General features: G+C 47.5%; 1 protein-coding gene and 1 long non-coding RNA gene across 6 annotated transcripts in view; one reads left to right on the top strand and one right to left on the bottom strand.

Moving 5' to 3' along the window:
* The window catches only part of LOC134957652 (tenascin-N-like), a 618,734-nt gene that overhangs the window by 120,718 nt on the left and 485,714 nt on the right, over positions 1-12,302 (bottom strand). For all 4 annotated transcript variants that reach the window (XM_063939692.1, XM_063939695.1, XM_063939693.1 and 1 more), the window contains one exon: positions 10,589-10,958. In XM_063939692.1, coding sequence (XP_063795762.1) covers positions 10,589-10,937 — 349 coding nt within the window. In that variant the 5' untranslated portion in view covers positions 10,938-10,958. The remainder of the gene's footprint in view (positions 1-10,588; positions 10,959-12,302) is intronic.
* LOC134957654 (uncharacterized) overlaps positions 1-12,302 on the top strand; it is an 86,672-nt gene that overhangs the window by 17,328 nt on the left and 57,042 nt on the right. The window contains exons 3-4 of one of the 2 annotated variants that reach the window (XR_010186696.1): positions 3,564-3,649; positions 10,644-10,994. This is a non-coding gene — a long non-coding RNA (uncharacterized LOC134957654). Of the gene's footprint in view, positions 1-3,563; positions 3,650-10,643; positions 10,995-12,302 lie in introns of those variants that run through there. The other variant, XR_010186695.1, reaches the window with a different exon arrangement.

The raw sequence follows: 12,302 nt of genomic DNA, 5'->3' as shown, positions 1-12,302 counted from the left end.
GCACTGTACTGTGTCTGCTGCTAATATATAGACTGGTTGATAAAGAGATAGTATACTCGTAACTAGTATGTATGTATAAAGAAAGAAAAAAAAACCACGGTTAGGTGGTATATACAATTATGGACGGGCTGCCGAGTGCCGACACAGAGGTAGCCACAGCCGTGAACTACCGCACTGTACTGTGTCTGCTGCTAATATATAGACTGGTTGATAAAGAGATAGTATACTCGTAACTAGTATGTATGTATAAAGAAAGAAAAAAAACCCACGGTTAGGTGGTATATACAATTATGGACGGGCTGCCGAGTGCCGACACAGAGGTAGCCACAGCCGTGAACTACCGCACTGTACTGTGTCTGCTGCTAATATAGACTGGTTGATAAAGAGATAGTATACTACTAATATTATATATACTGGTGGTCAGGTCACTGGTCACTAGTCACACTGGCAGTGGCACTCCTGCAGCAAAAGTGTGCACTGTTTAATTTTAATATAATATTATGTACTCCTGGCTCCTGCTATAACCTATAACTGGCACTGCAGTAGTGCTCCCCAGTCTCCCCCACAATTATAAGCTGTGTGAGCTGAGCAGTCAGACAGATATATAATATATATAGATGATGCAGCACACTGGCCTGAGCCTGAGCAGTGCACACAGATATGGTATGTGACTGACTAAGTCACTGTGTGTATCGCTTTTTTCAGGCAGAGAACGGATATATTAAATAAACTGCACTGTGTGTCTGGTGGTCACTCACTATATAATATATTATGTACTCCTGGCTCCTGCTATAACCTATAACTGGCACTGCAGTAGTGCTCCCCAGTCTCCCCCACAATTATAAGCTGTGTGAGCTGAGCAGTCAGACAGATATATATAATATTATATATAGATAATAGATGATGCAGCACACTGGCCTGAGCCTGAGCAGTGCACACAGATATGGTATGTGACTGAGTCACTGTGTGCTGTGTATCGCTTTTTTCAGGCAGAGAACGGATTATAAAGTAAACTGCACTGTCCTCACTAGTAAACTCTCTCCACTCAGTCTCTACACTTCTACAGTAACAGTACTCCTCCTAGTCAGCTCCAGTAAATCTCTCTCAGTCTCTTATAATCTAAATGGAGAGGACGCCAGCCACGTCCTCTCCCTATCAATCTCAATGCACGTGTGAAAATGGCGGCGACGCGCGGCTCCTTATATAGAATCCGAGTCTCGCGATAGAATCCGAGCCTCGCGAGAATCCGACAGCGTCATGATGACGTTCGGGCGCGCTCGGGTTAACCGAGCAAGGCGGGAAGATCCGAGTCGCTCGGACCCGTGAAAAAAAACATGAAGTTCTGGCGGGTTCGGATTCAGAGAAACCGAACCCGCTCATCTCTACTTTACATAGGAGGATTTTCCCAAGCAGTCCCAGGAACAGTGAGCTGAGGGATAATGGCGCCGCAGACACTGACTGGGAGTGAGGAAAAGACAAAGATGCAGCTCCAGGGCGGGAACATTTGCGGGAAATGGCGCCCTGGGGCTGGGGGAGGAGCTTCAGGTCTAAGCCTTATCCCCCTTGCTGGCAAAACCACCGGGTACTGTGGGCGATATAAGAAGGGGTTTAGAGAGAAAACCCGACCTGCGCCCATGCCCTGGTGATCTAGTGGGATCGCCTGTACTGCCACAGTGTCTACCGCCAGCGCGCGCGCCCCGCCTCCCACTGACCGCGTCGGATCACGATAAAGATCGGGTCCCGCGAGCGGGACCCACTTGCCACCTCCCGAAGCGCGGCCACGCGATCCTGGAGAGCCCCAGCCGTGTGTGTCTAACATGAAGAAAACCAGAGCCTCCGCTGTAGGTACCCGGCAACCAGGGCTCGGGAGTGTACAGCGCCGCTGGGGAGAGCTGGAGCTGCAGCAGTGAATGTCACAAAACATTTACCACCGCTGCTGCCCTTGAAGTCTTCACTTTTTACCTCATAAAAGCTTTTTTCAGGGCTGCTTGGACCAGCCCTTCTGTTAAGTGCCTGCTTGCTGCAGCACCAACTGACAAACTGAGCTCCTGTGCTGGGAGGCGGGGTGATATAGGAGGCGGTGCTGTGCATTCTGGGAACAGTCAAAGCTTTGAGTCTGTTGGTGCCTCGGATCAAGATCCTACTCTACACCCCATTGTACAGACTTGTGGAGCCCAGTGTACCCTGCAGCAGAAATATATATATATATATATATATATATATATATATATATATATATACCAATGCAATACACAGCCCAGCGGCCCCCCTCTCTCACCTGACAGTGTAGGCTCCTGGGATTGTGCTGCTGGCTGGGAGAGCGGAGGAAGGAGAGGGAAAAGCGCTGGCCTCCGTTGCTGCCGCCGTACGCACCACCTCTCTGGGCTTCCCATCGCCACCGCTGTTGTAGCCGGGACAGCTGCGGCTCCAACGCCAGTCACCGCTGGGTCCAGGCACCACTTCCGCCTGCAGCGCCGCGTATGGGTGATTGGACAGTGGAACCAGCACTGGATCCGCTGTCCAATCAAAGCTGCCTAGCTGACATGGGCATCACTGTCAACGAGGCACCTGTAGATGTGCCGCTTTCAGTATTTTTTTTTATGGGCTTTTACAGCCCAGTGCTTGGCCCCGCTCCCTGCTCAATCCCCATTCCCACTGTCTACGGGAGGCACTGCTATCAGTGCCTCCCACACTAATTTAATAAGGTAAAATTATTAGAATTAAATAAAGAAGATAGTGATAACACAGAATATGTGTCATAAGTATCTTCTTTGTATTATTGTAATAATTAATCACAGGGGAGGCACTGCCTCCCCTGACTGCACGTTCCTGCTAGAAACAGCATTTCAGTTCTTTGCTTAGCAATACTACGCTGTGCTAGTTTACCGATCTTGGCTAGCCCTGACTCCAAACCTGTGTCCATGATCCTGAACGTGACTTATTTTTGGCCAAAAACCTGTGTTCATGGCCTTTGACGTTTGACTCACCATCATTCCCATTGCTAGGACCTAGTAGTTTCTTCTGTTGCTAATCTCTCCCAGTGACAACCCATCCTGCAGTATAAGTCAGGTGGAGATTTATCAAGCCTTTAGGACAAGTGGAGATGCTGACCACAGCAACCAATCAGATTATAGCTATAATGTATCTAATACAGTCTATAAACTGATAGCTAGAACCGATTGGTCTCCACGTGTCTCCTATAGAAGGTGTTATAAATATCTCACTAAATGAATGTACAGTACATAAGTACTGAGAAAGGGTCAACATTTTAGTCTATTAAATTCAATTATAGGAATGTTACCAGCAATTTGTTTAAACATGTCAGAGAAACTAATCTACAGTGACGTTATGTCCAGTAATATCTGAGCAACGTTAAATGACTTGGAACAAGTGAAAAAAAAAAAAAAGATTTGTTACCATTAGGTTTCAGTTCTGAATTTTGTAATTAAGATCTCAATGTACTAAAGTATCTTTGTGAAATGGAAGATGGCATAATGTCTAATGTCCTTGAAAGAGATATGGGATTGGTAACAAATCTTGCCTCATGGCCACTTTCATTGCAGGTTCTTTTGGATATTTTCCATGAAAAAGAAATGAAGAAGCTTATAGTACGCATTTAAGGAAAATAAAGACGACAATTAAATGAAAGGTTGGTCAAAAAAAGGCATTAATTAAAATAAACTCAGTAACTGCTAAGTATTACAGAAATACTATGTGGGCGATATATACTAACTACAGATGGGCACATAAAAAGTATATATAGGATAGACAGACAGTCAAACGTAATTCCAAAACACACCCATAATACATCATTACTCCTACAGAGAAAGTCACCCTGTCTCAGAGACCGATATAGTATGCTTATTTGCAATGGAACATTATACACGTACAGACAACAATAATTTTCTGTTAGTAACCGGTTTTCGTGAAGTAGTATTTGTGTATACAGACAACTTTTTGGAGGGATATATCAAGCATCTCATTTTGTATGCGATACATCCCCCCACCTGGGGCATATTAAGGGAGGAGGGGGCCAGTGTGCAGTCTTCATCTGGGCCGCAGGGCCGTTTCTTGAGACGGATGAGCCGTGCGATTGCATGGGGTGCACCGCTGCGGTACTTTGTGCTCATCCTCCTCCCTCTTTCATAGTTCAAGGGGGGGGGGTTGTGGTATGACGCGGTTGCATCGTAATGTGACGACACAAACACGTCATTATGTGAAACTAGTACTAGGGAAGAGGCAAGAGGGGGAGCGGGAAATCTGTCCTTGCGAATATACTTACACCCCCTTGGTAATGAGCATTCCCCTTGGCAACGAGCATGGATACCAGAGCATGAAACCCCTGGAAACGAGCGTGACACCCAGTGCATGAAACCCCTGACAACGAGCGTGACATCCAGTGCATGAAACTCCTGGCAACAAGCAGGTCATTTAAAAGTGATTAGACGCTTTACTGTAGGGCATACTGTATCACGATCATTGTGGTGTATGGCATAATATGGTACACGGGGCATTACTGTCCGGGACTTAATATGGTGGATTGATTATTTTTTCCAGTCGTGGCCGAGGTCTGTTGTTGTAGGGTCAAAAACTGGGGTGTAATGTAGTATTTTCCTGTGAGGCCACGCCTATTTTAATGAGGCCATGTCCATTTTAGTGAGGTCACACACCTTCATTGGGAACGTGCTTGCCTTTTAGTGCGCGCCAAATAGTTTTTTTTTATGTATATGGGATGGGCACATTTTTGAATATCTATGAGGGGGGGGGCGCATTTTTTTAATGCTCACACTGGGAGAAACAGCCCTGCCGGGCCCCTTTCTCTCTAGCTGGCAGCGCAGTAGTTTCTAAGCAGTATGGTCACTAGGAGACCCCAATGCTGTGCCAGAAACTAGTGCGCATGTGCAGGACTCCGGAAAAATGGTGCGGTGGCCATTTTGCCAGTGATTTTCCTACTGCACATGTGCAAAATGCCAGGAAAATGTCTACCTTGCCATTCTCCCAGTGACTTGTGCAGTGCTGCTGCAGTCGACGCGAGACTCAGGAGGGGTAAGTATTTAAGTAATGGGTGCAGGGGGACCATGTGCACTGCACATCTTGCACCCATTATAGATATGCCACTGCCCACCACTGCATAGTTTAGTAACGCTGCATGCATGTACACTTGCATTTAAAGTTGCAAAGGACAGTTCTTTGGATAAGAGATGTCCTTTGCAATGAGACAACTTCATGGTTTATGACCTGTGAGTCCTTCTGCACATGCACAGCCATTGGCCAGTGCATGTGTGAGCTGTGGGGGACACGGTGAGGGATCCTATTAGATCCCTCTCATGGATTAATGTGGAAGAAGCCCATAAGCTTCTGTTACAGCAGATAAATGTCAAGCATAACTCATAAAGGGGGTCATTCCGAGCAGGGCCGGCTCTAGGCATGTTCGAATAGAGCGGCCGCGCAGGGCGCCACCCTTAATGGGCGCCGCGCACTGGCGCCGCCATATTCGATGCTGGAGCCGGCCCTGTGTGTGCAGCATTGGCCCGTCCCGCCCGTGTGTGCGCTATGCGTGCTGCTCGGCGCCGGTGTCTAACGTCAGACGCCGGCAACGCGCATAGCGCACACAAGTGGCCGCCCGCACCCGGACCCAGGCTCACTCTCACTCGCCCGCCAGCACTCCCGCACTCGGACAGGCGGACAGCAGTACTCCTCCCCAGCGCTGCAGGTATTTGGGGGGGGGGGGGATCCGCACTGTGGGGGCATTTATCTGGCACTGTGGGGGCATTTCTGGCACACTGAGGGCATTTTTGGCTCTGTGGGGGGCATTTCTGGCACTGTTGGGGCATTTCTGGCACACTGGGGGCATTTCTGGCTCTGTGGGGGGCATTTCTGGCACTGTGGGGGCATATCTGGCACTGTGGGGGCATATATTGCACTGTGGGGGCATATATTGCACTGTGGGGGCATTTATCTTGCACTGTGGGGGCATTTATCTTGCACTGTGGGGGCATTTATCTGGCACTGTGGGGGCATTTATCTGGCTCTGTGGGGGCATTTCTGGCTCTGTGGGGGCATATCTGGCCCTGTGGGGGGCATATCTGGCTCTGTGGGGGCATATCTGGCTCTGTGGGGGCATATCTGGCTCTGTGGGGGCATATCTGGCTCTGTGGGGGGCATTTCTGGCACTGTGGGGGGCATTTCTGGCACTGTGGGGGGCATATCTGGCACTGTGGGGGGCATATCTGGCACTGTGGGGGGCATATCTGGCACTGTGGGGGCATTTATGTATCAGGCACCGTGGGGGCATTTATGTATCAGGCACTGTGGGGGCATTTATGTATCAGGCACTGTGGGGGCATTTATGTATCAGGCACTGTGGGGGCATTTATGTATCTGGCACTGTGGGGGCATTTATGTATCAGGCACCGTGGGGGCATTTATGTATCAGGCACCGTGGGGGCATTTATGTATCAGGCACCTGGCACTGTGGGGGCATTTATGTATCTGGCACTGTGGGGGCATTTATGTATCTGACACTGTGGGGGCATTTATGTATCTGGCACTGTGGGGGCATTTCTTGCACTGTGGGGGCATATCTTGCACTGTGAGGGCATTAATGTATCTGGCACTGTGGGGGCATATCTGGAACTGTGTGGCCATTTATGAAGCTGGCACTGCTGGGGGGCATGTAACGTGTAGCTGGCACTGCTGGGGGGCATGTCATGTGTAGCTGGCACTGCTGAGGGGCATATCATGTAGTGTTCCCGCTAGGCGTCTGTGGCTGGGCAGTGTGTCTCAGTGCTCTACCTGGCGCAATGTGTCTAACGTGCTCTTATAGGAGGTTCTACCTGGTGCAATGTGTATTAGCTGCACTACTGTGTGGTGTAATGTGAATTGCCACTATAATGTGGCTACGCACCTTCCCCACGAAGTAACTCCCCTAAATTTTTGCTGCGCGCCTTCGGCGCGCACTGTCCATGCTTTAGCGTGTGGAAATGGGAACAACAAGCATTACAATATGTACATCATTTTGCCCACCTAACTTAAAAATGTGCCCTCCCTGTGATCAGCAACCTGCCCTAAAAAGTGAACACTATCATGTGTAGCTGGCACTGCTGGGAGTCATGTCACGTGTAGCTGGCACTGCTGGAGGGCATGTCATGTGTAGCTGGCACTGCTGGGGGGGGCGATACCACGCCCACTTTTTCAGAGGCCACGCCCACTTTTCCAGGAGCGCGCGCGCCTTCGCCGCGCGCATGGGGGGGGGGCACTTTTAAATTTTCTCGCTCGCACATTGCACCGCATACGCATGCGCAGAACTGCCATTTCTTTAGCCTGATCGCTGCGCTGCGAACAAATGCAGCTAGAGATCAACGCGGAATGACCACCAATACCCAATCCTGTTAATTTGTAAGGCTGCACCAAATTAATACAAAGCTATGTTACAAGTAATCTTAAAATACAAGTGAAAATGAAATCAAGAAGGACTATAAACTAAAATACTGTTGATACAGCCAAGACAATAATTTACTCATCTCAAAGACACTTGTTGAGGAAACATAAAGCTACACATACAGTAACTAAACACACTTACTGTAAAATGGTTTATGTAATTTGCAATTTCATAGACATCAGAATATCAATTAAACACAATGGCGTTATAAAAGGTTACCTTTAAACACCTACAGAAATAATAGGCAAAGTATATTTCAATATATTTAAATTCTGTTTTCATATTAGGTATGAGAATACATATTTAGTATATGGTGTATTGTGCCCATGGTGTTTTATTAATGTGAGTCAGATAATAAATGCAATGAGGGTTCATCACATACATTGCAATAATATTATTCATTGTACTTGTCACTGACCTAGGTCGGGGGTGTTGTGAACTCGGGGGTTCTCCCAATGGTAGGGGAGAGGAACCACAGTTGGGTCGGAACAGGGATGGCTTGATATAGGTCTTCCTCATACAGGACTCTGACAGTAAAGCTTGGTGAAAATATGAAAGAACTTTATTGCAGGAAGGGAGCAACACAATGTCACATAGCAGAGAAGGAACGTATGGAAGGAATGTCCAGGCCTATAGGAGAACTTGTAAGCAATGTTAAAGATTCCAGGAAAAGAAGTACTTGTGAGTGTTGGTACAAGATAATGGTGACTGAAGAACTTGTGAGTGATGTTTTTAAAGATACTGATGATTTGAAGAACTGGTGAACGGTGGTTAAAGACTCTGATGATTTGAAACACTTGTGAGCGGTGGTTGCTGATGATTTGTATGACTTGAGAGCGGTGACTAAAGATACTGATGATTTATAGAACTTGTGAGCGGTGGTTAAAGACACTGATGATTTGTATGACTTGAGAGCGATGATTAAAGACACTGTAGAACTTGGGAGCGGTGGTTAAAGACACTGATGACTTGTAGAATTTGAGAACGGTGTTTAAAGACACAGATGACTTGTAGAACTTGAGAGCGGTGTTTAAAGACACAGATGACTTGCAGAACTTGAGAGCGGTGTTTAAAGACACTGAAGACTTGTAGAACTTGAGAGCGGTGTTTAAAGACACAGATGACTTGTAGAACTTGAGAGCGGTGTTTAAAGACACTGAAGACTTGTAGAACTTGAGAGCGGCATTTAGCCCGCAGCCCACGCTGACTCCAAGAAGCACTGGTGACTGGATTGCAGAGGAACACACCAGCCGCTGTATACGCTGGAACTGTGCAGCAACTGGCACCTGGAAGCGCCGGAGACACTAGGGTACGACTGCAGAGAGACTCGCCGGGAACAAGAGCACTGGCATCCACTTCAGGGGAAAAGACGATACTCAGGCACCGAGGCGCTGCCCGGCGTCTGCCTTTGAATCTCCCGGCTCCGCTGGATTGGCGGAACAGTCTGATGACGTCACCTGCTCCCGGCCCACGTGATGCCGGGAGCCGCGTCAGCCAGGTGCCGGAGCCCGTGGACCATCGAAGGCGGAGGCCGCAACACAGACCAGCAGGCACGCAGGGGTAAGCGCGTGAACGCCGCCTATGGCGTGTGACAGTACTGTTTAAACTGTAGCCCTAAGAAGTGATTTTGGTACCCATAGAATTTTGGAAAAATCCCAGCAGTCACCATAACAGTGGGGGGGGGGGGGGGGGGGAGAGATGAAGAAACTGCTGCTTTAAAATTAAACCTTGGGTCTCAACTATAAAAAGTACAGCATAGAGAACTTTTGCTTTAACGGTGGAATGTGTCTTTCTGCAATGCTGTCATATCATATGTTTTCAGAGGTTGTTAACAAACTTTTGAATAATTGTAATTTAGTAACTTTTTTCAATAAGGGAGGGGAGGGTATTCATTTAGCTGCAGTCATTTACCGCAGCTAATTGGTTTGCCTGGGCTGTTCAATTAGCCCCGATACCCTGCACTTATCAGCAGTGTCGGACTGGGGCTTGAAGGGCCTACCAAGGAAATGCAGTACTAGGGGCCCATGCTTAGGGGTGTGGCCATTGCCAACCTCCAGAGGTACTGCAGTGTGGCCAGCCAAGCCACAATAGATGCTTGGCTAACCATTAAGTAAGTGCAGTAAATACTGCTAGTGCATGTGCCTGATAAGTAACAGATTGATAATAGCAATGCACTGCAGAGAGTACACCATAGTCATCTGCAGCATAAGGTATCATATGTATAATTTATAATTCAAATGCACAGTCTGGAACTTAATCGCTAGAGGAGGGGATGTGCCCTTAGGCAGTGGGGCCCACCGGGGGTTTCCCCTGTACCTCGGTGGGCCAGTACGGCCTTGCCTATCAGGGATTATGCTCGGTGCCTCTATTAGCCCATTGTTTTCGAGTGAAAAATTATGAGGGCTAATTGAATACCAGCCCAAGTTCTTCCAAATTCACATCAATGAGAGAATGTGTCATTCTTCCAGTGAATATGGTTAGCACGCAGGCCTACATTGAGACACAGCTGATTTAAGACATGCGGGAACCTGTGTGCAGACTTCCAAGCACCCACGAAAATATGGCGCCTGCACATGCACAGCAGATAAATACTCCGGTCCGATAGCTGAGGTCTGTAAAAGCGCAGATTTCAACCATCGATGGCTAAACCACTAATAGTTTTCTAACAATGGTTTCAAACAATGGACCATCAATGGTATCACCTTTGATGGCCATCACTACTGCGATGTGCGCACATCAGAGATGGGACAGACCACTGCCGATAATTATATATATTATTATTTTTGGTCATGAAAGAACAAGTCCACGTACAGTACCTACATGGCATGTGAACTACTTACCTCTTCTTATTCATGCTCTATCTGAAATGGAATGAAGCCAAACACACAAACACATCCCACTGATCGCCCCATTGTGTCAGAGAATAATTGTCAATACTAAGACTTTCTGAAGGTCTGCTCAAGAGCACAGGTGAATGTATCATATTGATTGAGCAGGAGATCAATGCCCCTGTGTGCCCTTGGAAAGAAAAGGTTGCAGATGACCAGACTTCTAGAGATCATGAACCACAACACAAGCGTTTAGTAACGTTAGTCTGGGACAGAAAGGCCCACAGTGCCATCAGAGAGTAATACACTGAAGAATTACCTGCTTGGCAACAGCCCTGATACTGCTCCTTCACCTCTTTCATCTCTGTCTCTAGAGCTAGCAGCCTGGCGAGGAGGTCGTTTATCAGCCCATCCCTCTCACAGTTTGCAGCCGGGGTCTGCAGCCGAAGTTGATGCCTGAACACCAGTGACTTATCGTCTGATTCCACTGTGTGAAGCTGTGCATTGTCCTCTCCGGGCACACTGTAGATATGAGTGATGGTGAGCTCTTTCTCGCCGCTGCAGTCCTTGGCTTCTGTGGATCCGATGGCTGCTGAGGAGCTCAGAAGATAATATGGGCAGCAGAGTAAGAACCAAACCAAAGCCCTGGAGACAGTTACGTGGTCCATTCTGGGTCAGTGCCAGGAGCCCTGGAAATGTGTTAGAAATAAACAAATACAATTTAATGTATGTTTCACATGTGCCAATTTCATTTAGAAATCTAATGTATTTAGGGGGGATTTAGCAATTCTTTAAAAAAGGGCAAGTGTAGGTATTGAGCAAAACAACCAATCAGATGTAAGCTATCATTTATCTGGAACATTCTCTAAAATGGTAGCTAGAATCTGTGTGATTACAATAGGCAACACTTTCACTTCTGTTCTTTGGGAGGTTTAAGAAATCCCCCCACATTCCCAGGTATCAGAATCAGAACAGTAAATGATTTTCATGCAGACATTAGGGTGTATTCAATACCTGTCGGATCCTTTCCAACGGGTCCCCCCTCCTAAGCATTACCAGACCCGGGCTCTTTGAGCCAGTCCTGGTTGTTAAAATACCGATGGGGAAATGTATAGTGGTCCCCGGTATTTATACAACCAGCACTGGGCTCTTGGGGGGGTAAGTCAGACTTGATCGTAGCAGCAAATTTGTTAGCAGTTGGGCAAAACCATGGGGGTCATTCCGAAATGATCGTGGCAGTGCTAAATGGGGGCAGATATAACATGTGCAGAGTTAGATTTGGGTGGGTTATTTTGTTTCTGTGCAGAGTAAATACTGGCTGCTTTATTTTTACACTGCAATTTAGATTTCAGTTTCAACACACCCCACTCAAATCTAACTCTCTCTGCACATGTTATATCTGCCCCCCCTGCAGTGCACATGGTTTTGCCCGACTGCTAATAAATTTGCTGTTACGATCACGTCTGAATTACCCCACTGATTCCAAAAATACGGGGGGCAAAAGACGTAGGGGTATTTTTTAAACCAGCACTGGGCTCCACTAGCCAGGGAGATAATGCCACAGCCGGGAGACACAGCTTGAAGAGGACAGATCTACACAGGATAATAGGTGAGTATAATATTTTGGGATGTAGGTAAGTATGTGTGAGTGTGTTTAAGACCGTGATTTTTAATAAATGTATACTTTCACGGTGTGTGTGTTTATTTTAATTTCTTTTGGTGTGGAACTACAGGTACCAGCGGGCCATTTAATGCCCCGCAGGCTGGTACTTGTTGTTCCCCAAGTACCAGCATGCAGGGGAGGCTTGCTGGGACCTGTAGTTCCACACCAAAAGACAATATTTATTTTAATCTTTTTTTTACACTTTTTATGGCTATCAGCCCGGCAACCACAGCCCACAGGTGCCAGGGACAGCCTCGGGCTTCACACCTGGCCCTTGGGTGCCTGGAGAGGGGGACCCCTTTATTGTAGGGGTCCCCACTCCCCCAGGGTACCCTGGCCAGGAGTGACTAGTTGGGGGGTTAATGCCACA

The sequence above is a fragment of the Pseudophryne corroboree genome, chromosome 9 (genome assembly GCF_028390025.1).
Source record: "Pseudophryne corroboree isolate aPseCor3 chromosome 9, aPseCor3.hap2, whole genome shotgun sequence".
Classification (NCBI taxonomy): Eukaryota; Metazoa; Chordata; class Amphibia; order Anura; family Myobatrachidae; genus Pseudophryne; species Pseudophryne corroboree.
The sequence above is the reverse complement of the archived record's forward strand: the minus strand, read 5'-3'. Positions and strand labels throughout refer to the sequence as shown.